This window comes from Girardinichthys multiradiatus, chromosome 20 (genome assembly GCF_021462225.1).
Source record: "Girardinichthys multiradiatus isolate DD_20200921_A chromosome 20, DD_fGirMul_XY1, whole genome shotgun sequence".
Lineage (NCBI taxonomy): Eukaryota > Metazoa > Chordata > Actinopteri > Cyprinodontiformes > Goodeidae > Girardinichthys > Girardinichthys multiradiatus.
In genome coordinates, this window is record NC_061812.1 from 9,557,130 (window position 1) to 9,579,555 (window position 22,426).

General features: G+C 37.5%; 1 protein-coding gene across 1 annotated transcript in view; it reads right to left on the reverse strand.

Annotated features, from left to right (window-relative positions):
* The window catches only part of LOC124857347 (metabotropic glutamate receptor 4-like), a 281,271-nt gene that overhangs the window by 220,305 nt on the left and 38,540 nt on the right, over window positions 1–22,426 (reverse strand). The window contains exon 2 of the mRNA XM_047348569.1: window positions 10,326–11,349. Coding sequence (XP_047204525.1) covers window positions 10,326–10,865 — 540 coding nt within the window. The 5' untranslated portion in view covers window positions 10,866–11,349. The remainder of the gene's footprint in view (window positions 1–10,325; window positions 11,350–22,426) is intronic.

Sequence of the window (22,426 nt, forward strand, 5' to 3'; positions counted from 1 at the left end):
CCACACTTTTAATATGGTTAAGCTCCAGGTGGTTCTGACCCACCAATGGACCAGTCGATCCACCTCCTGTCTGTTTGCAGACTCGTCATTGTCCTGGATCATACTAATTATAGTGGTGTTATCTGCAGTTCAGGTGTTTCACAGAAAGGTCTGTTGAGGTGCAGTCATATCTGTACAGAGACTATGGGGAGAGAGTGCCAGTGCTGATGGTTCTTGTCCGGGAAAAGATGCTCCCCAGCCTCACCTGCTGTTGCCAGTGAGTAAGGAAGTTGGTAATCCACTGATAGGTAGAGGTCGGTACTGTGAGCTGGTTGAGGCCGGCACCCTGGAAGGTGGAGGTGGTGCAGGATTAAGTCTCATCCCAAGTTGACTGCATCATCTGCTGACCTGTTTGCCTGGTAAGTAAACTGTAGGAGGTTTAGCAAGGGACCTGTATGTCCTTCAGATGCTTCAACACCAGACGCTCAAAGGATTTCATGACCACCGACATCAGGCGACAAGTCTGTAGTAATTTAATTTTGTAGTAATTTTATGGTGGAGAATTTTAAGCAGGAGGGAGCATCATATAGCTCCAGTGACTTGTTAGAGATCTGAATAAAGATAGGGGCCAGTTGGTCAGTGCACACTCTTAGGGAAAAAGGGGAAATCCCATCAGGTTCTTTTCTGATGCTGAAAACCCTGTTATGTAAAAATTTTAATACCATTCTCAATAATCAATGTGATTACAGCAATTAAACACTTCATATTTGACTAGCTTTTTACATGTTTCCACTACATGTTTTATATTTTTACTTTGGTGTTTGAGTTCCAAGATAATGGAAGACCTTCTTCCCATGACCCAATTACAGAAAATGAAAAAAATACCACCTCCCCACACCAAGCAGGATTGTTATCTACATCTTCCACAATGACTTACAGTACTGGGGACAAAATGGCTCTCATTGCAAAATTACAAAGTAACAGTGTAAGTAATATATGATTATTGATTAATTAATATTCATCAAGAATCATAATTTAAAATAATAATTTGAAAAATATAAATTTCTTAACCAAAAATCATCACTTATGAATAGAAATCAGAGATATCCTCTGGTGTTGTGATTATTGGCTCAAAGCTCTATAATAATTACAAATTATTAACCAAAACCACAAACTGTCACTGTTTATTCAACCGCTTCACCGAAGGTGGGGGAACTTCGACCTTGTTTTGACAGATAAATATCTCTTGCACGAAATAAACACAAACGTTTTCTTAATTCTATATATGAAGATTTATTGAAGCCAAATAATCCTGATATACCATTATTCTGGTCCACAAACCATCACCTAACTAACAAGCACCGTTCTACACAAAGGGAATAACAATGATTACCTAACAATAATAATAAAAGAAAAATATATATATGCATTTAGTGTCTATGAAGATCAAACCAGCAGTTTATGGAAAAAATGTGTAATTTGGGTTAAATGGGAAGAAGTCCTCCTGTCGTGTTGATGTCTCGATCGCAGCGATCAGCTGATAAAACGGTGGGGCCACGCCCCTTCAGCCACTATCAGCTGAACGCCCCAAATCTTAACAAAGAGTCATAAACTCTTGAGGCGGGAACCCAGTGGAAAATTTCCAGCAATAAAACTGGAACAAAGAGTGGTCGGGCGAGGCCCAGACCGCAGCTGCCTTGAATGAAAAACTTTTAAAAGTCCAACTTCTAACTCCTGGCTGATTTGGGATCAGCCGGACAAACATGAACCACGCAGCAGCAAATCAAAACACAGCTCAGCATAACATAATTCAATCAGTATTGCATGCAACAAGTTAATACCTGAGATTAACTCCTGGTGATCCTACATCACCTTAACTGCCTCATCCTGCCCAGACCTCTAAATGCACCTATCCGGTTTACTATGACAAGAACGAAATTACTTTGAAGTTGTTTATTTTCTCCACCGGTTGAGGATGGACCAGGTCTGAAGAAAAAGAGGGGGGGGGGATGTCCGTGATTGAATTAAGAAAAAAACGGTAACTTCTCACCCGTCCAGGAGGGGAAAAGATGAAGAACCTTTAGTCGACTGCATACACACTGAACATAGAACCTCTGTAGGTTTTTTTTTGTTACCTGCGCCGGTTGTGGCGTGGTCTTCGATCGGCAAATAAATCCTCTGATCTTCTCGTATCAGATAGATTTCCAGCTTACAAGCTCTTCCGGGAATGGCCTTGTGGAGCAAAAGTTCGCCTGCGAGCTTTTGTCTCTCTAGATATGCCCCAACAACAGCACTCTGTGCAATTTTTTTTATTTTTTATGTCTGTTGGTTTTCCTATTTTTAAAGTAAACATGATCACGACTACTAAAGAATGTAATGAAAATATGCTCAAACTGACTTCCTGCATTTCAATGTGACAATCATTTATACAGTGAAACATGTCTCTGTAACTCAGCTTCAAATTATATACAAACAAATTACCTTCACAAATTTTTCTCCCAGATGTTTAGACATGGCACCTTGTTATGGTAAAGTCCACACAAAAATATAAACAGTCAATGTGAACAATCATGTTGTTACTTGCTCACTAAATGAGAGGGCTTGGTTGACGTGAGACGCCTCAATGAACTTTGGCTAGTTAATCTTGATATAACTGTCACTCCTCCAAATGAGCAGCTAAATCAATTTTGGCACCAAGCCGTCATTAAACTGTGCCACTGGAAGGTTTATGATGGGAATAAAAACCATCAGAACAAGGTGAGACAAAGCATGAAATTTCATGACCTATTTTTGGGGTTTTCAAAATGTATCTTAGGGGGAAAACATGCAGAAGGAAAATTAAGAGGTGCATTGGATATTTAAAAACTGATTAAAAAACACAACAATGTAATCTGCTTTATTCCACAATACTTAGAAGTGATGAAATGCACTAAAAAGGTAAATCACTTTCACCTAAGAAGTGAGCAAAAACTGTGTACAGATCACAAAATTGTGCCTTATAAATATTGCTACATGGATTTGATTTGAAATATGTGAAACTTTTCATTTCATGTTCTTATACTTATCTGAGATCAGGTTGCATGGGCAGCAGGTCCAGGAGGGAAACCGAGACATCCCTCTACAGCACTCTCTTGGAGATCCCATCATGACTTTCTTAAATTATTTTAGGAAGTTTTCTTCTTTGGTCTTGTTGAAATTTTATTATGAATAAAATTTTCATTAAAACATTTAAACAACAAACTGATTTTTGTCAAAATGTGTACTAAGCTTTTTCCTCCCTTCTCCACATTCTCAGTCGGTGTCAAGATTTCTCAATGGTTTCCCAGCAGAGATAAAAATAAATATCTGAGGTTTTGTGGGACATTAGTTAATCATACATGCTGAACATTTGCTGATTTTACTGAACTAGATTGAAGCTAAAATGGATAAGTCATACGCAGAAGATCAACTGGGGGCAAATAACCATTAGCTTGCTGAAAGATGCTGCAACAAAGCAGATGGAGAACACCTCTGGGAAACAAAAATGCGGTGCAGCTTCGACCATTAAACAGCTGCAGAATAGATCAGCTTGTTCACTGAAGGAGTGCAGGAAAGACACTGTTGGTCCGTCACTCTGTTTAACTGTTTCTGTGCAGCTAGGCTCCTGCTGTAGATGGTTACTTTGAATCAGATCAACACTGATGGCTCTTACCTCGCATGCTGTTATGTAATTGTAGCTTTACTATAAGTGTTTTTTTCTAGGACTCACTCAAAAATGAGTCATGGCACCAGAAAAAATGACATGAGTAAATGTACCATGTGCCACTCCAGGCTGAATTGGATTAGCAAAGGAAATATGTGAAACTCTTTTTGCCAAAAACAATCTTTGCTTTTAGTATGCATCAATTAAACCTGCTTTATGTTTGAAAAATGAGTCATTGCGCAATTTTGACATGCCTTTCTTCATTGTATTCAATACTTTCTTTTTTTTTTTTTTACAAAAACAAACAAGATGTTGGTATTGCTGATGTGCTTCACAGTGTAAATTCTCAACAATGTGGCTCAGTGATGATTTTTCAGGGAATGTTCATTTGTAAAAAAAAAGATTGAATGAGACGCAAAATTACACCTGGAGGAAATGTCTGACAGCTAATTTGTAGTTTAGACTCCATCCCAATAATTAAATCAAGTATAATTTTTTCTTTTTATACATACTGACTTTTGTTTTTTTTTTTTGTTTCTAAGACCTTCAGCACATCAACAGTAGAAAATGTCATAAAACCACTCTAAACTTCTAAACTTCAACATGACCTCACTATATCAAACAATTAACTTTGGAAGTTGTTTTTTTTTTCAGTGTAAAACCTAAAAAACAACAGCTTGCATGAAAAAGTTAAAGGAGAACAGAATGACTTCGGTATAATTACATGGGTATGTTCTTGCATGAAAAAAAGGGCTATTTTCCTCGAAATGCATAATTTATTACTTCTCTTTGAGTCTTCTGAAACTAGCCATTCAGTGAATCAGATTCTTTGTTCAGGGCAGCAGTAAACTGCAATGTCAGAACAAGGAGCCGACGAAATGATTTCCAGTGAGCATTAAAGGGTGAAACACTGAGCTTCTTAAACCTGGGTCACTGCCTGGCTTTTGAGCTATTAATGTGCACCACAGAACTCAAGAAAATAAACGTATAAAAACAGTTTTTATTTCAAGTGAAGAGGAGCCAGGCTTTTGTTATGGTTGAGTTGAAAAGGAAATCCTATCTTCAAAGCCTTTTGCAGAGTTAAATGGGTAGTGTAATCTGCCTTGTAGGTGATGTGTGGCAACTTTATGAGCACATCTGCAAGGCAAATGAATAATGTAATCATCTGACATAGCTTGTCTGTGATCATAAATTATCTTTTCCCTGAGTGCTTGTCACTACAGCTCCCACTTCTCTGAACAACACTAAAATATTCTTGAGCTGCAGCTGTAAGTCCCTGTGTTTGAATTACATAAGGTTAAAGTAAAATATTCATTGAGCTGCTTTGGACCACATCTGTATGCATCTATGTGTGCTGAAGCAACACTTTAGGGTAAAACTACCAGCTACGCTGAGGTAGTGGTTGTTGCGTGGTTAAAAAGAGTTGGCTTACAAATGTGCCTGATTGCTTTTGGTGTATGCTTGTTTCCCTGTGTCAGTCCATTATGTGCATACTGTGTCCCTGAGTGCCTCCAGTTTTGCACAACGCCTGTGTGGCTGTGCAAGTTCGCACTTTTGTGCATGCCAATATGTCAAAGAATCTGCTTGTCTTCATCAGTATGCTGAGACGGTATTTATGTGCAAGCATTGGCTCCATTCAAAGCAAACATTTATGTCTGCAGAGCCAGTAAAGGCCCTTGTCCTCTCTGCATTTTGGGTGCTGCAGTAAACGTCTTGCTGACGCAGACGACATTATGAGAAGACTGTAAAGTTAAAAATCTCTGAAACGTCAGCAGGTCCAGCTGAACCATCTGGGATCATGTTGACCTATATAAATTCCTCGGAAACCATAACTCAAGATTCAATCTCAATGACCACAGAGCTCTCAATCCATTAAAGATTTACTGTTTAACGAAACCATACAAATATTTGTATTTCATCTCAGAAGTTGAATCCCTTTTTTCTAATGTTATAATGAATGTTATTTAATTAGACTGGATGCTACAACAGGTTATGTTCAGTTTTCCTCAAAATGTACTGACACACTCCAAAGGTCTTTGGCAGTTTTGAAGGTGTGTGCAGTTGAGCAGCCTGGAGTTGGGAGGTGCTGTTTTTTTTTAAGTACATGGAGGCCTATCCTCCAAGAAGCATTTCAAGTCAGATGAAAATCATCGATCCACCCTTCCTTCCCCTGGGTTGTTAAGAGTCTATTGTTTAGTACGAGTTGTTTACTTGGTCACCTTAATCAAGAGAGGAGTGGATGCTGAAATGATTAGCCAGAGAATTTGAAAATGTTTGATGTCAATAATGAGATTTATAAACCCAAGTGATCGTCACCAGTAAAATCTCATCACGTTGATCTACTCGACACGCTGACAGACTGGATTTGCTTTGGTAATCCACAGCTTTCTAGCTGTAAGACCAGGAATTTCTAAACTATACAATGAAGCTAAAGTGAAAGGAGATCAGAGAAATGTAAATTAAATATGCAAGGACAACGCTCACGCGCATTAATGAAGAAGGAACAAGCAGCGTGTTAATGACAAAGGGTTTGAGGTTTAAAAGGGGGGGGGGGGGGGGTTCAGGAGTGTGCTGCAGGAGATGTTCGTTAATTCAGCCCACACTAAATACTACCTGCATGAGTGAATATATTGGGATATTTCATCTATGAAAGACAGCACCATATTCAGTATGTATCTTAAAAGATGTATAAATGATACAGAAAACCTCAATGTGTGTTTTACGCTGCATTTACTGACAAAGCTGGAGGCTTTCATGAGCAAGAAACATCCCATGAGATCTGTAATACTTTTGAGTCACAGTGATTATCAGATAATACATAGACTGTAGGCTGTTCCTGAAGTATTACATTATACACAAATAAACATAAAAACTAAGTATGTCTAATTTTCCTTGTCATAAAAATCTTGACCCCAGCCAAAATACAATTTCCAAATAAACTAAATGAATGGATTTGTTAAACTCATACCTGTGACACAGAAGTATGACATAGATTTATGTTTCTTCTTGTGTCATAGTCTTTTAAAGTTTGTTAATAAAATCAAAAGCAAAAAAAGTCAAATCTTCATTTGTGTGCTGTTTGACCCAGAAGCTGCACATATGCAAAGTGACTTCACATTGTTGTTGTAATGTTTTTTGAAGAGTAAACCTTTGTTCTGCTACCAGACTGAAGACTAAAACTGCTAGCACAACTTTAACTTTTTAACCCTACAAGGAGTTAGTTCACTAAGATGGGGTCCCACTTTTATGTGTCCTCTAATAGAAACCACAGATGCAAACAAACTTTCCATTTGGTTTAGAGGTGCATCAAGTATGGGTTTAGAGAGTCAGCAATAATGAACTAGTGAGTCAAAACTATGCCTAACTTTCCAGCAGACCCACTACAGCTCTAAAAATATTTCACCTGTAAATTTCATAACATCAACTCCTAGTTCTGATTTGAAAGAAAAGTGATGATCTAACATTGAAATAAAACACAACATAACAAAAATGAATTTGGCTGAATGAAAAAGGATTTATAGATGATGTAATATATACTGATGCAATACATTCACATGAAGGTAGGACAACAGGGAGCTGGAAGAAAAGTAACTTTAACATAGTCACTAAAAAGTGCCAAATCATCTCTTTAGTGCAAATTGGAGGATTATGGTGATGGCAGAGACGTTGTGCAGTTTTAAACAGAAGTTGAGTCAAAAACTGTTGCAGTTTGTTGTGTTACAGAAGAGACTAATAAGAGATTCATCTTTCTTCATAGACTTGCATTTTGAGCTATTCATCAGCCTGCATTTGACTGCTACTTGCAAGGATGGCACCTTACATTTTACTGGGCAGTGTGACGACAAATAAAGATCTACTTTATAATATTCTTTCCTGATTAGAACCCATTAAATGCCCTCCACACAATGAAATAAGAAGTAGTTTAAACTGTAAATTTGTGCTATTGTGATTGCTTTAGTTCACACTAGAAAACAAGTTTGTTCACTTTATATTAGCATTTTACCTGCTACTAAGTAGTAAGCACAAGTTAGTTCTAGCTATGTTCAATTCACTCTTTGACCAAGGAATTAGTCATAAAGTCAATATAAACAGGCAATGTATTTACAGTGTTTATATACATATATATATGAACCAATGAAATGGAAGACTACATCCACTAATCATGGCTTGGTAATAATACTGTGTCCCACTGCGGAGTATCTCTCCAGATGGCAATGATCACAATGAAATGCAAAGGATAAATCAATTAGAATTGCACACTGTGCTAACTCGGATCAGAATCAGGGACAAAAATCCTATTTGGTGGCACTTTACTCTCAGATTGATTTGGATGGATACTTTCAGAAAGGAGCCATATTCTATGTTGTCTGTCTCGCAATGACAAAGAAATGCACAGCTGTGTTTTTACTCCTTCAGCCTTGCCGTTGAAGTAGATGCAAACAACCTACAAACAGACTGCAGATAGATGTCCATCTGATAAACAGGCTCCAAAATTAACTTTTGGGCTCATCCTTAAATGTCCGATTAATTGAATAAATTCCAAACAAGGAGCACTTTTAACTGGCCATAAATCAGCACAGTGCATTATTTAATTAAAAGAAAGCTCCTCCTGTTTATGCCCTGGACACTAAGAAGATGTTTTTGAATATTTCAAACTTTTTTCTTTCTTCAGAGTAGTTGGTATGCATATTCTATTAATCTAATTTTTTTTCTGTTTTTGTCTTTTTCTGTTTTGCCTTCTTGGGGATATGGTTCATGCGTGTGGGTGGGGTTCACATTGCAGTCCTCGAATCATGAACTGATTAAAATTCCAAATGAACATTTCCACGGAGTCCAAATAAACTATGCTTTGTGAAAAACTTAAGTTAGCCTTTTATTCGTAAAGATGCTAAGTGAACTAAGCTAATCTAACTCACTCGATGGAATCTGCTGTGTTCCCTTAGATAGAAAAACGTTTTAACCAATTTGAATAATAAACTAAATCCGACTTCAGTGCTTGATAATTAGAATTAATTGGAATGTATGTACCGACTTGTATTCTGTATGATTCGACTGAATTGACTTTGTAAAGTGCCTTGAGGTGACATGTGTCGGGAATTGGCGTTATGTAAATAAAACTGAATCAACTCAATTGAAAAAAACATAAAAAAAAACAAAGAATCACATGTTGTCATCTATTTGTTTATTTCATTTGGCCATGGTATTGTTTCACTATCAGAATTGTTTGGTAGGAATAATACTGAGGTTATAATTTTCTTATTTTGACAGCAAATTCAAGTAATAAAAGAATTAAGTCCACTAACATTTCACACAGGCAGCCAGAGAGAAGCACCATGCATTACAATCTCAGGCCTTCCAGCCATAATATCTGACAGTGAAACTAATAATTAATTCAATAATTATTTATCTGCAAATATTGTCTAGTTTTCTTGTTCAGCAAAGTGCCTATACAACTCTCTGTAACATAATACATTATATACAGACTGTGGATTTGGCCTTATTTAGTTGAAAATCTACTTTTTGTACCCTGTTTATACACTTTTTATTAAAATGTATGTTGTTAGATAGGGATCCCCTATTTTCACATCTGTAAGCCAATGCAGACTTTGAGACAACTTGATACTCAGCAGTACTTTAAAAAAAGGTGAAGTAGAGTGTGTTTATGTTAGACATGAATTGTTCTGCACTATCAAAATGTCTCCCTACTCTCCCTACCCAGTTAAGACTAACACATTGGATTATACCAAATTTTAAAGGTAAAACATTGACTGAGACAAAAATATATTTATTCGTGTCAATTTTGACACAATTATGTAATCTACTGCATCACAGAAATACACTGTTATGTGCAATAACCACAAAACTGTGGTGAAACAATACAATAACACTTTTCCTTATATATATATATTTTTTTTTGTTGATGTTTTTTAAATTAGCGGACAGGAAATGGGGTGAAGAGAGATGGGGAAAGACATGCGGAGAAGGTCAGCGGGTCGGGACTCGAACCCATGGGGGGCTGCGTCAAGTACTAAGGCCTACGCACTTGGGTCATGTGCTGTACGCATGCGGCACTGTCGCACCACAAACAGTGACTCTTTTTAAAAAGTTTGTTGTTTTCTAGTAAGCCAAGATGTAAAAGGCATTCATACTTTCAGTACAGAAGAATGAACTATGACATTCGCCACAGCTGACTGGGGAAAAAATAAAATATGCATTAAATAATTCATCAAATGTCCAAATGCACATGAACAGAACATATATTTTTCAGTAGTGTGGACAAATGTAAACACCTAACTGATTGTGTGAAAGGCTTTGGGGAAAAAATGAAACCAGGAATCTTATTAGTCACTCCTACATTGTGACAGGTAATACCTCTCATTGCCTAGCAACTCCAGTCCTCCCGGGTAACAGTTAGAATGATGAGATTTACAATGGGATCTCTTCTCTAAAGTTATGGGAATGTCCATTGTGTTGCTGCAGACACCTTGCACACATATCCAATCTATACTGTTCCGCTGCTTATGTTCTTTTACAGGTATTAATTATTCAAACAAATACTGTGTATGAGATGGCCAATAAAGCAAACACATCATAGATCTTTTCTCTGCTGATTTTCTCTCTGCATTGCATTTTTAGTTTCCCAGTAACACTGGTGGTATCTTACCTTAAACAGGCGCAGTATGTTGGCCACCATGATGGAAACGGAGCTGGAGGAGGCTCCAATGACGCCCACCACCCTCTCTGGCTTGGTGATGATGGGTGCTCCCCCACCGAGACATTTGACATCTGTCCCGTCCTTCTCGATGAGAGCCTGGACGAAGGTAAGTGACTGCTCCAAGGCATGAGTGTCCCTGGAACAGGTGTCCAGGATTCTCGCTCCCAGTGTGATGTTAGGCAGGAGATTATTATCATTATTTATGCGGTCAAGGGCAAAGAGCATGGCTTCCAGTCTGTGTATACCCTTCTCCTTCTTAAGCTCTCCGCAGGGTTTGCCATCGTGGCCCCTTGCATGCACAGGGAACAGCCCACCTAAGGAGATATCTCCGTCAATGCGGATAGAATTCAAATGCGTTTGTCCTGGCCCTTTGGGTTTGGCAGCCAGAGAGGCCTTGAGGGAGCTATAAAGAACCAGCAGTAGCAGCAGAATGTGGATGTTTCTCCAACAGTCATTCTGATTCAGTCTACACGCTGGAGGTTGAAACATGATCACCGTCCGAGCACGTATCCACACCAGCTATCAGGAAACAACAATAGCCAGGTAGTATTTAATGATGGCCAGAGGGTTAATTGGAATGCCTCTTGAAGCAGTTTTTACAGAAAATGATTCCTCTCATGTCCTATGCCTCTCCCAGGCATTCAATTAGAGTAGAATATGAGTTTGGCTCTTTCTCAGAATGTAATCCTGTTCCTTTCTTTTCTTTTACTCACTCCATCCTCTGACCACTGTTGTGGGCAGCTGTTTTTGTGTCTTCTGTTGTTCTTTGGAGCTTTTTCACTTGGAGCATTAAGAACAACAAAGGTGAACAATAAGCTTTTTTCCCACCTCTGTCTCTCCTTCCCTGGCTTTGTGTCTCTTTCCTCTCCACCTCAATCAGAAGTTTTTAATCTCCACCATTCCCCTGAGCAGGGATTTGGTGTATGTCAGAGCCCCAGGGCCGTCTCAGGTCCACAGGCTTCACAGCAAATTCCTGAAAGATGAAAAAGAGAAGCGAAGTGAGACAGTGCTCAGAGAAAACAGAAAAGGGCAGAGGAATTTGAATTAGTACGAGCTTTTCAATAGTGTTTTTTTACTTAACCTTTTAACTGCAGCATTATGAAGAAGGAGAAGGCAGTTATGCTTGCAAAACAACTCTTTCTTTTATATGTTTTTTCCAGTCTCTGCCTACATCTGCCTACTTTATTTTTAACTAACAACCTTTTCAGAAGTTGCTGTCACAATTCTGCAAAGTTCTGTGACTTTTCTGTTTTCCTTCGCTTTCATGTCAAAGAAACTAAATAAGAACATGACTTTTCTGTTTTACCAGAAATAAAACATGTGCTATGAGCAGTAGTAGCACATAATGCAGTAGTATAGCTGCCTTAAAGCCTGACAAATTATTAGTCACATTGAGAGTTCAAAGAAAAGCTCTAAAAGGTCTAAATAATTTACAGATAAAGTTAACATTTTCTTGTGCCAAACAGACCACTCAAGAATTATCTAAGGACGCCTGTTTATGACAGGCAAAAAGAAATAACACATATTATAATGTATGGGACTCATATTTGGGTCTCAAAGTCTCTCGGGCCTTTCTAAATATGTGGCTCACAGTGAAAAAAAATACAATTAAAGAGCAATGGTAGGCTCTGAGAAATTGCACTAAACTTCTTATTATATTAAAAATAAAAGGCAGCTTTCATTTCCAAAGAACCCCCGAAATTACTTCTTTCTACACATTGATCTGCCTACTGCAAACACTTCATGGCTTTTAGACAAAGATACACACTGGCTACTGTGCTGCTGTAAAGCCTTTTAGTCTCTTCTGTTTTTTTAAGTAAAACCAAGCAAATTAGTGTTCGTAAAATGCACATTAAGCAGTTAGTAATAATACCTGCCCATTTTCTTTCCGAGAACGCCACTAAAGACAATTACTGTAAATGTTTAAGTGTTGATAACATAGCTTCACATGACCATTCAAGCTTCAGCTGTTTAGAATAGAAACTAAGGAAACCAACACACCTCTAAAAACCATTTAGAGGATCTGTTTTTTTATTTAATTTAATATGTGCCTCTTTTTTTGAAGATAATTGTTCTGTATTAATCATGCAGACATGAACCCCCCTGCCCATTACAAATTATGCTATATAATTCACACACAACCCAATCAGGTAAGATCACTGGGCTGTTTGCTTTCAAAATATGCAGAACTAAAGAAGCACAACTTATAACTCAGCAGGAGTGTCACATTTTTCTTACACTGGCTGTCTAAATGCAATCAATGCTTCACATACAAACAAAATCTTTCCTTAGCATGTTTCTCTCTATATCAGATTCTGCAGAAACAATAAGATAGCAAAACTTTGCCTCTCTGCTTGTGATGAGTTTGAAGTAAGCAAAACAAGTGTAGATATTAAAAATGTCTTCTGGAAGATGCTTTATTCAACCATTGCAGCCTAAGAACCAATGCAACCAATGCAGCCCAAGTAGGTGACGTCTGATCTTGGTTGTGGTTGTGTCCTTGTTGGCGGAAACACCAATGTTTTAGCTGTTGATTACCTCACTTCTCTTCCTTCCCACAATATTTACATGTGTTTATTTTTGTCGCTCATATGTGAATAGCTTTGGCTTTGCACAGACTTGCTCATGTGGCAAACATTGGCAGCATGACTCATTGTGTTTACCGTGGAGCCTGTCAATAAACAATATTGTCCTGAACAACAACTCTATATGATAATCATCAGCTGGCTTCCACAGGGAAAATAAAATGTGGTAAAACAAAGGCTTAAACTTAAAACTACTTTTCTAGGTTCCTGTAACAGCTATCTGTGCTGCTGTGCTTATACAAGCTAGTGTATTTTTCGTTTCAGCTGTATTAGTTTCATTTCTAAGCTGGTCTATACCGGGACCACAGCTAAAAATGTTTTAGTTATCATCTCTGGGCATAAAAAAATATATGTATTTTGCTGCTGCTTTATTTTTTTTAGTGTACATGTTAAATCACCCTCCAGTTCCTGCTGTGACTGACAGATATATCACAAGCACAAACTAATGAAAAACTAACTCAGTGTCTACATGTAACAAACCGGGAAAAGTTTTGTATGTGTTCATGGTTGAATGGATATTGAATATTTTCTTTATTTCAGCTTTTCTCAAACAGCAAATATCCCCCTGTCGGGGTCTGGGTTAGAGTGTGTGTTTGTGTGAAACTTTGTTTTCAGTTTCCAGATGGTGCTGGAGTTTCTCAGGTGTGCTGGGTGACAGGTGCGACTGATCTGCTTATTGCATGGAGGAGTTTTAAGCAGGAGGCTGCCAGCACTTCGACTCCAAAGTGTTTGTCTACAGTGGTAACAAGCATAGCCACTACTAAGCTATGCTTCATTCTTTGTTCTAAGCTGACTTTGTGTATGCACCTTCGCAGGCTCAAACCTGAATCTTTCGATTACTTCATTGAATACAGACTTCGGTTCCAGACGTTTTTTGGATGATCAAGATTATCTACGTCTTGTGGATTTCGTTCCCAAGGACCAAGCTGGCAATTTCCTGTTTTCCTCCGTCTCCTGAACCAAGGCACAAGCGTACCCTGTCCACCCTCCAACGCAAGTACCTGAATATTGAACTAACTCCTGATCTCACCAGAGCTCACTCGACAGCACTGGTGAAGCCATCTGGATTACCCAGCTTCGCAAACCTGGACCCCAAATCCCTCTACCCCTGGCGACCTGTCTGCACTTAGTTAGTAAGCCGTTTTCCTGACTACAATAGTTACCTTTCGTTAATTCTGCAATTTAATAGTTCTTTGTTTCACCAGTTCTTTTCCCCCTCTTTCCATACAGTTGGTGATTCACCCGTTCACGTTCCAGACTCACTTGCTGTAAATAAAACACCTTTCACTAATTCAGTTGTTTCCTCAGAGTGTTTTTCTGGATGTGGGTCAGATCTATTATGAAAACAATGACACCCCCGATATTTACCCAGTCCATCTGTGTTTTCACATTCACATGGATTTGCATTAATTAAAATAGCAGCTAAACAGTAGTACCATGGATTCATTAATCAAGTTTCATTAAACCTTTAAGATCTCATTTATGAGAAATTAGCTGAGTTAGGATCTGTTGTCACATTTTGACTATCATGTTTGTTTTGCAGGAAATTCAATAAACTCCTTTTATCAAAGTTATTTGGCTGTCCTTTTAAATGGGATTTAAATCAAAATGAGCCAAGACAACACACATGCCGTGGGACCTGGCTTTGCAACCAAATCCATAAAGTTAATGTCTGTAGAAACTCAAAGTCACCCAGTCACTCAAAAGTTATGCATTAGGTGCCTTGAAATAAACATAAAGTTCTGCTGCAGCTCTTTACTTGGGTTCCTTGAAATAATAGAAGTAGAAGCCAGCTTAAATGATAGGCAATAATCGGGTTAGGCCTAGTGATTGTGTAACAACTGTTGGACATCGTGACGGATTTTATAAAATGTTCAGGAAAAAAATACAATATGTTCCAAGCTTAAAAATTCATTGGATCAAATTAAGCTTTCATTATATACACATAAACACACTGGGAATAGGTGTTGCTTATAAATCAACTCACATGATTTACCCTAAAATTGTATTGTTTACCCTTAAAAGCTGTCTCTTTCTGTTTTGTTTCATTTCCTAAAATTCAAATCAACACACTTTGACAAAATTATTACCCCCACTCTCTTTTTTTAGAAAGACATTTTGAATGACGTACAAAATATGCCACTACAAGCCATCCTGTATGAAGATGTTTGCAACCTGTTAAATCCCACCATAGTAATGAGCTCTGAAGGAACAATCTCTTTGCACACAGTGGCAGAATGGGGTTGTAGACATGGGTTTTCTAGCAGAGTGCATCGAGGCCTTGGATCAGCAATGGCTGAGAATCATTGAGAGCATATTGGAAGTGACAAGGTCCTTTGAATACACTCAACTATCTCCTACTGAGTGAGAAGTAATTTTTCAGACTTGATTCTGTGCAGGCTGAGTTTAACTGCTGCAGAGCAGATGACAACTGGGAGGTCAGCCAGCTCACTTTAGTCCTGTAACTAAATTCAAACCATGCAACTCTACATTTAACACTAGAGTAAACACTGAGACTGTAGGAGATTCATTGAGAGCATATTGGTACATGCTGTGACCACTGCATGTATAAATAGGGCAAAAAGATCCAGATGTGAGAACTAAACTTTTAAAACAAAAACAAATTTCAGCAAGACTGCAGAATCAAACACAAATGTCATCAAACTTCATGATTGTATAAAAGAAGCACTGGCGGGATGACAGTTCATAAGTCTTCTTCAGACCAAAAAACATTTGCCAATCTATGAAAATACCTCATCTGTGCATTAGCCGCACAAGGAGTCACATAAATCTCAGATCACATAAAACACTTTGTTGATGAGTCTGTTTTGCTATATTCCAGATCAATAGCTTATGGTGTTCCATTTCAGGAGATAATGCAAATAATTCTTTTAGTATTACCTTGAAAGATCTTAGTGCATGGTCTGCAGTCCTCCCATGTCCCATGAAAAAAAGTCATCTCAGAAACTGCCATCATTCATCTGAAGCTCAGATATTCCATTTTAATGAATCCTTGAGGTTGGGGCAAATGCACCTTTCAGACTTTTATTTAATGTGGCATGCAGTGATGTACAAACTAAAATGAGAATATGATGTTTGAAACCGGTGGTATATGTTTCTTTTCCCTGCAGCTCATATGTGATAAATTGTTTTAAACGACAGATGGCAAGTAGCAAATCTCAATGTTCAAATTCCAGAATGTTTAAGTTCCCCTTCGTTTTATCTTACTTTTAACACAGGCAAAACCAACAAAAAAAGAACAGTCTGCCACAGCACAAAGGCAAAATACATGTTTATTTAGAGATGACTCCTTAATAGCTAATCTCCATAAACATGCACAACGGCGACAGTGAGAACAACAAAAAATGTTAAGCAACTGGAAAATGTCAAAGACAGCTGCAGGAAAACTGGAGATTTATATCAGGGAAACAACCTTTCCCTAGGTGCAAAAACATATTTCAGAACATTCCATCATTTCAAGAGGCCATATAGGTAGCCATTGAGGTGAATAAGTATCTATTACAGCACAAGCTAGAGCTGCTAAAACTACTCTAACTTATTATCCCTCTAACCTGTAAATAAAGATCACATACTGAGCTAGAGATGCATTAATAGGATGAAAGACCTGGAGCTCTGACCAGTAAACAACAGATCTGGTTCTTCTTTCAAGTAAATGGTAAATGGACTGAACTTATATAGCACTTTTCCAGTCATACAGACCGCTCAAAGCGCTTTACACTAGAGCCAGATTCACCCAATTGCACTCACTAACGCTCACACATACATACACCGATACACAACTTGAGGTTAAGTGCCTTGCCCAGGGGCACATTGACCTATGGCAGGAGGAAGCTGGAATCGAACCCACAACCTTCTGATTGCAAGACGACTACTCTTCCTACTGAGCCACAGTCGCCTCTATTTCAGGTAAACAAGTCATCCAAATATCAACAAATTATCATATGTTTGTTATAACATAGAATCCAGAGTGGATAAACTGTAATGCATTTACCTATATAATTGTCAAAGGTTATATCAGAAGAAGTGTATGAGATGATTGGTCTTCTGCAATTAGGCAGATCAGAATAACCTGGTGGATTAGGCGGTTTTGGCCTACTGTTCATTGCATAGGCCAAAGGATACTACTTGAGCCCAAATCCTTTTTCTGTGTGACCTACGATAAATTCTTGGTTAATTTTGGTTATTAATTTGGAACTTGACCTGGAAACAATCACAATCATTTACCTACTCTTCATTACAGCAATGCTTGTGTCAGTTTGATCACACATCCTGAAAGGGAAGCCTTTGGCTGTTGGTCATTTTGCCAATTTATGTCCATGCTTTATATTTATGCATTGCCATTTCATCCCTTTCTTCTTTCATTTCATAGTTGTAAACAAATTGTTTCGGACTTATTAACTTATTCCAAGGCATATCACTTTATTTTTCTTTATAAAGTATTTTTTATGAATTATGGAGACAACTAAACATGAATAAACATATAGTTTAATAAGTTAAATATTATTTTCTGACAACTTTTACACATTATTTTCATTTACTTTGGTTCTGACCCCCATTTGGGCCAATTGACACTTGTAAAATATGACTGTTATTATGACCACTGATCAAAGTCTGCTCAAAGATGCTGCTTAATAAAGTCACATAATCACATCTATACTGTAAACTTTGAGCAGAATATAGAAAATTACTTTAAATTGTTAATTTTTGTATGTGTTTACATAACGTTTTTCTTGTGGGTACGAGCTCTTGGTACCAACCATACCACAGTAGACAGCACCATTTCATGCACAGGTATGAAACAACCAGAACTGCAGAGGTACAAAAAGGTGAATAGGCGAAATGATCTAAATTTTTTCATAACGAATCACTGAAACTATGTTGGCAATAATAGTAACGAAACACATAAAATATTGGACTGACATAATGAATGCAAAATTCTCTGGATTTTCTGTTATTTGTTGGTAAGAAACACCCAGTGTGGCAAAAGCTGTTCGGATCCCAACCAAAATATTAAATAATAAATAGATATACAAATATGAAATTTAGGATTTACTCTTAATGCACAGAAACAAAATTTTAAAATAACTTCAATAACCAGAAAGCCTTTAAACCCAATTGTTATCTAAGTATTAACTGATTGAACTTCAAGAACGATTTTCAAATTGTGCTTGGTACTCAAACTGCATTTCAGTGCTTGTTATATTCACCCACTTTCACTTTGTTGTAGTTCTGGATTTAACATTGATATAAATACTCAAACAGAAATCACAATGAATCCACCGGGTAAAGGTGAATTTCAGTATCCTGGCCAAAGACTCAGGAAAACACGATCACCCTTTAAGCAGTTGGAGGACTGCTGGAGGAAAACACATGTGATCTGAAGACAAATAGACATTTTCAGAGACATTTATCCAAGACACCCCATGTTGCTGAAGCATTTTCACGAATAAAAGTGAACCATGAAATAAGCTAATAGTTGAATGGCACATTGTGTAGCTTGTCTCATCAGTCACATGCTCAGACTTTCTCTTGACAGCTTCTTAAAGGAATCTGAGTCATTTTCTGTGACAGCTCACACTTTTCAGACAGTTCTCTGAGTTCATCATCTTCTTGGGTTGGTTGACAGATTTTGTCCCTGTTCTCTTCTGCACTCAAGATACCGCAAAACATTAAAAACTTACTTGCAAAAACATCTCAAGGTTGAATTTTTGATCTTTCCACCGACTGACTTCTTTTACACATTTTAAGAAGATTGACAAGATTTCTATATAATCTTTTGGTTTTCAGGGGACAACTGTGGTTCTGTGGCAAGCATAGTCATCTTGCAATCCAAATGTTATGAGTTTGATTATAGCTTCTTCCTGCCAAATATCTATGTGCCCCTGGGCAAGGCACTTGACCCCAAGTTGACTACCGATCTGGTTATCGGTGTATGAATGTGTGCACGTTGTGAGTGCAATTGGGTGAATGGGTCTCTAGTGTAAAGTACTTTGAGTGGTCGCTCTGACTGGAAGAGCACTATCTAACTTCTGTATATTTATCATTTATTCATAAGCTTGGATAAATCAAACATGATTAGACTTCCAATAAAGATTAGGAGAAGAATCAATGAAATCAAGAATTCCATTTATTTTTGATCACGTTGTCTATTCACTAATAATTGGCTGAGCTAAAGAAACACAAAAACATCTAAGATGAGTTAGAATTCATCATAAATTTATCAGTCTCTGAAGGGATTTTAAAGTCTTATTTTGAGTTCTGATGTTTAGCTTTTGAGTCATTATGTTTAACCTAGTGGGACTCATGTAAAAAAAAACATATCATCATATTAAATAAAAAGACATATTCAGAGATTAATCTTAATATTAAATTATACTTAGACAAATTATGGATTATTTAGAAACTTCTAAATGTATTTATACAGTCAGCCATTTTCTACCACTTCTTCCATAGTGGGCGGGAGGCAGGGTATACCTTGGACTGGTTGCCAGTCCATCGCAGGGCAACACAGACACACACAGGACAAACAACTATGCACATGCTCATTCACACCGAAGGGCAATTTAGAGAAACCAATTAACCTGACACTCATGTTTTTGGACTGTGGGAGGAAGCCGGAGTACCCGGAGAGAACCCACGCATGCACTAGAGTCGAACCCAGGACCTTCTTGTTGCAAGGCAACAGTGCAAGAAGCATTCAGATATATATATATATATTTTATTTATTTATTTTTTTATTTTATTTTTTTTGCGTAACAGCTGATGATGATATTTTTACCAATAACATCGCAAAGCAGTAGTTTGGTCAGGAGCCATGAACTTCCTCCATTCACAGACAAAATCCAGAGTGTAAATGGCTTTTTTTCAAACCTTCATTTTTGAAAAGATTTATTGTATTTTAGCATGCACAAACAAGTTAGTAAAGATCCACAAAAATACTCTACACTTTTGTTGCTATGAGTGACAATGCAAAAGGAAAGATCTCTTCACTCAGAAAAATGTGTGCTTGTGATCTATTCATTCTGCTTGCCCTTACAAATGCACTTTACCTGAAAACAAAAAAGCCTGCAGGATGTGCTCTTTGAAGCAGACAAAGCAGCTCTGCAGACCTGACACTACACATTCACATGGTTGCATGTTTTTTTTTTTATCACATCACGAGTTCACAGCTTCACACCACCCATTTTTCAGTCCTGTCCTTTTTGCAGAAGAATTATAAAAACAAACAAGAGTAATGCTAGAATGAAGGGACATTGGTTGTAAGCAACAGAAACCTGAGGAGCTGCTATGTGGCAAACAACCCAGAGAAGGAGCTCTCTTCTCATACATGGGCAGGAGGGGTTCTCTAATTGACACTCCAGCATGTTGATGCTGCACAGCAGATCAATAGGAAGGTAGAAGTACTGCTGCCCAAAGGAAAATGAATGGAGAGAGTAGGGCTTAGCTGCACATAAGGACTAGAGAGCTTAGTGGGGACTGCCACTTTGTTTCTAATGAAAGAATAAAATGGCTGAATTATCCTTTAAAAGATCCATCAATAAACTGGATCAAACTTGTAAGTGGTTGAAGGGTAATGCTTTTTTTGAGCAGCAAAATTAGAAAACCACAATGGGATTATTGCAAAGAGAGCCAGCAATCTGTCACTGAGGAGCTTTTTAGCAACTCTGCTCTTTAATTCTAAACGTGATCATTGTTTTAACAACGTTGTTGTTTTTTTTCTTTATTTTTACTCCACAGTTGTAGAGTTGTTAGCAATGGTGCCTTGCAGCAAGAAGGGCCTGGGTGTAAATCCCAGACTGCAAATTTCTACCTGGCATTTGTTTGTTCTCCCTGAGCATGCATTGTCTATTGTGTGTTTCTCCTCACAGTCCAAAACCTTTCATTTTAGGTTCACTTGATATTCTAACTTCCACTTTGGCATGAATGGTTATTTGTCTTATGTGTTACCTTGTGATGGACTGATGACTTGTCCAGGACTTGTGTACCTCACCTCCCACCTACTTACTGCTGGAGATAGGCACTACCAGCACTTTCTTTACATGTTATACTCTGCATTGCTACACTACAATCATATGCTTTATTTTGGATTGGATATATTCGGGTCTCATGTCATAATTTAAATTAATTACATTTTTTTTTAAACTTCCAAGATGAAGGCATTCCCACCCACATTCTTTTTTTCTTTTTAGTATGGGAGCCCCATTAGAAACAGGGCCTGCAGCTAGGTCCCCTTCTGTTTTATGGCCAGTGTAAATCCTTGGACAATTTACAGTTTTTAGGCAACTTGCCTATTGCAACTGAAAGTTTCACAACTGTTGCAGCTCAGTTAATTTCAAAATCATATTCTGAGTCTAAATTAATCAGAGGATCTGTTCAGATAAAATGTTGTGGTTGAGTCAGGATACAACAAATCAAAATCAAAATTCAAGGTAAACAAAAAATATGTTGAGCAATATCATGATGCAGGCAATATTCAACTGTAATATAGTGATATGTCTGGGACATTTTACCAACACTTATTCTGGTATCACTGTACAAAAGGCATTTTGGACAGCTTTTTACTGAATTTCATTATTATCCAACTCATGCCACAACCTGTAGTGAGAGAGAAGCAATTAGAGCAAAAGTAACATTAGCTCTCCATTTAAAAGGGATTTATATATCAAGAGGGGGTGAGGTGACTTGAACATTACAAGCCTTGTTTATTAGTTTGAAATTAGTATGAAGCACACACGTTAATTATTTTTCTTCTCCTTGCTCATTTATTAATTAGAGGTAAAAATGCCTCCTGTTGCTCAGTACAAATATTTATCTTTTGTCTGGAATTGTAATAAACACAAGCAGGTACAGATTTTTCAGAACAAATAGGGAAAAATATATCATTCAAAGCTGCTAGAAAAGATACAATACTTACAATAAAAAAACATAAGCCCCCTTTCAGATTTCTTCTTCTGCTTGCCTGTGTCCTGCAATATTACATTTTTAGAATGAACATTATACTGACTGTAAAACATGGTGGTGGTATACGGGTGTAAAGGCACACTAAAATCCCAATTCAGGACGTACCAGTAGGAGTGAACAACTTGTTTGTCAAATTTGTAAAAATATTTAGATTTTATTATTTTTCAGAATGTCAAAAACTGACTAGTGATTGAAGAACTGACAGGAGGTTTTGAGGGTTTGATTATTTTCAGTTACTTAAGGATAATAAGATAAAGCCAATGGCTGGATAAATTGTAATACAACAAAACCAACTGAAAATTATAATTTTTGTTGTTTAGGAATTTTTGAATAGCACTGCGCTGATATCCAAGAATAAAAAACGTGTATATCAAACTGGAGCTGTTTTGATGAACAGACAATCCAGTGTACAACTTGTCCTTACAAATTCAGCTGGTGGGATATGCCCTCTTCTGAACAAAATACTCCTGATGTCTGCTGCTG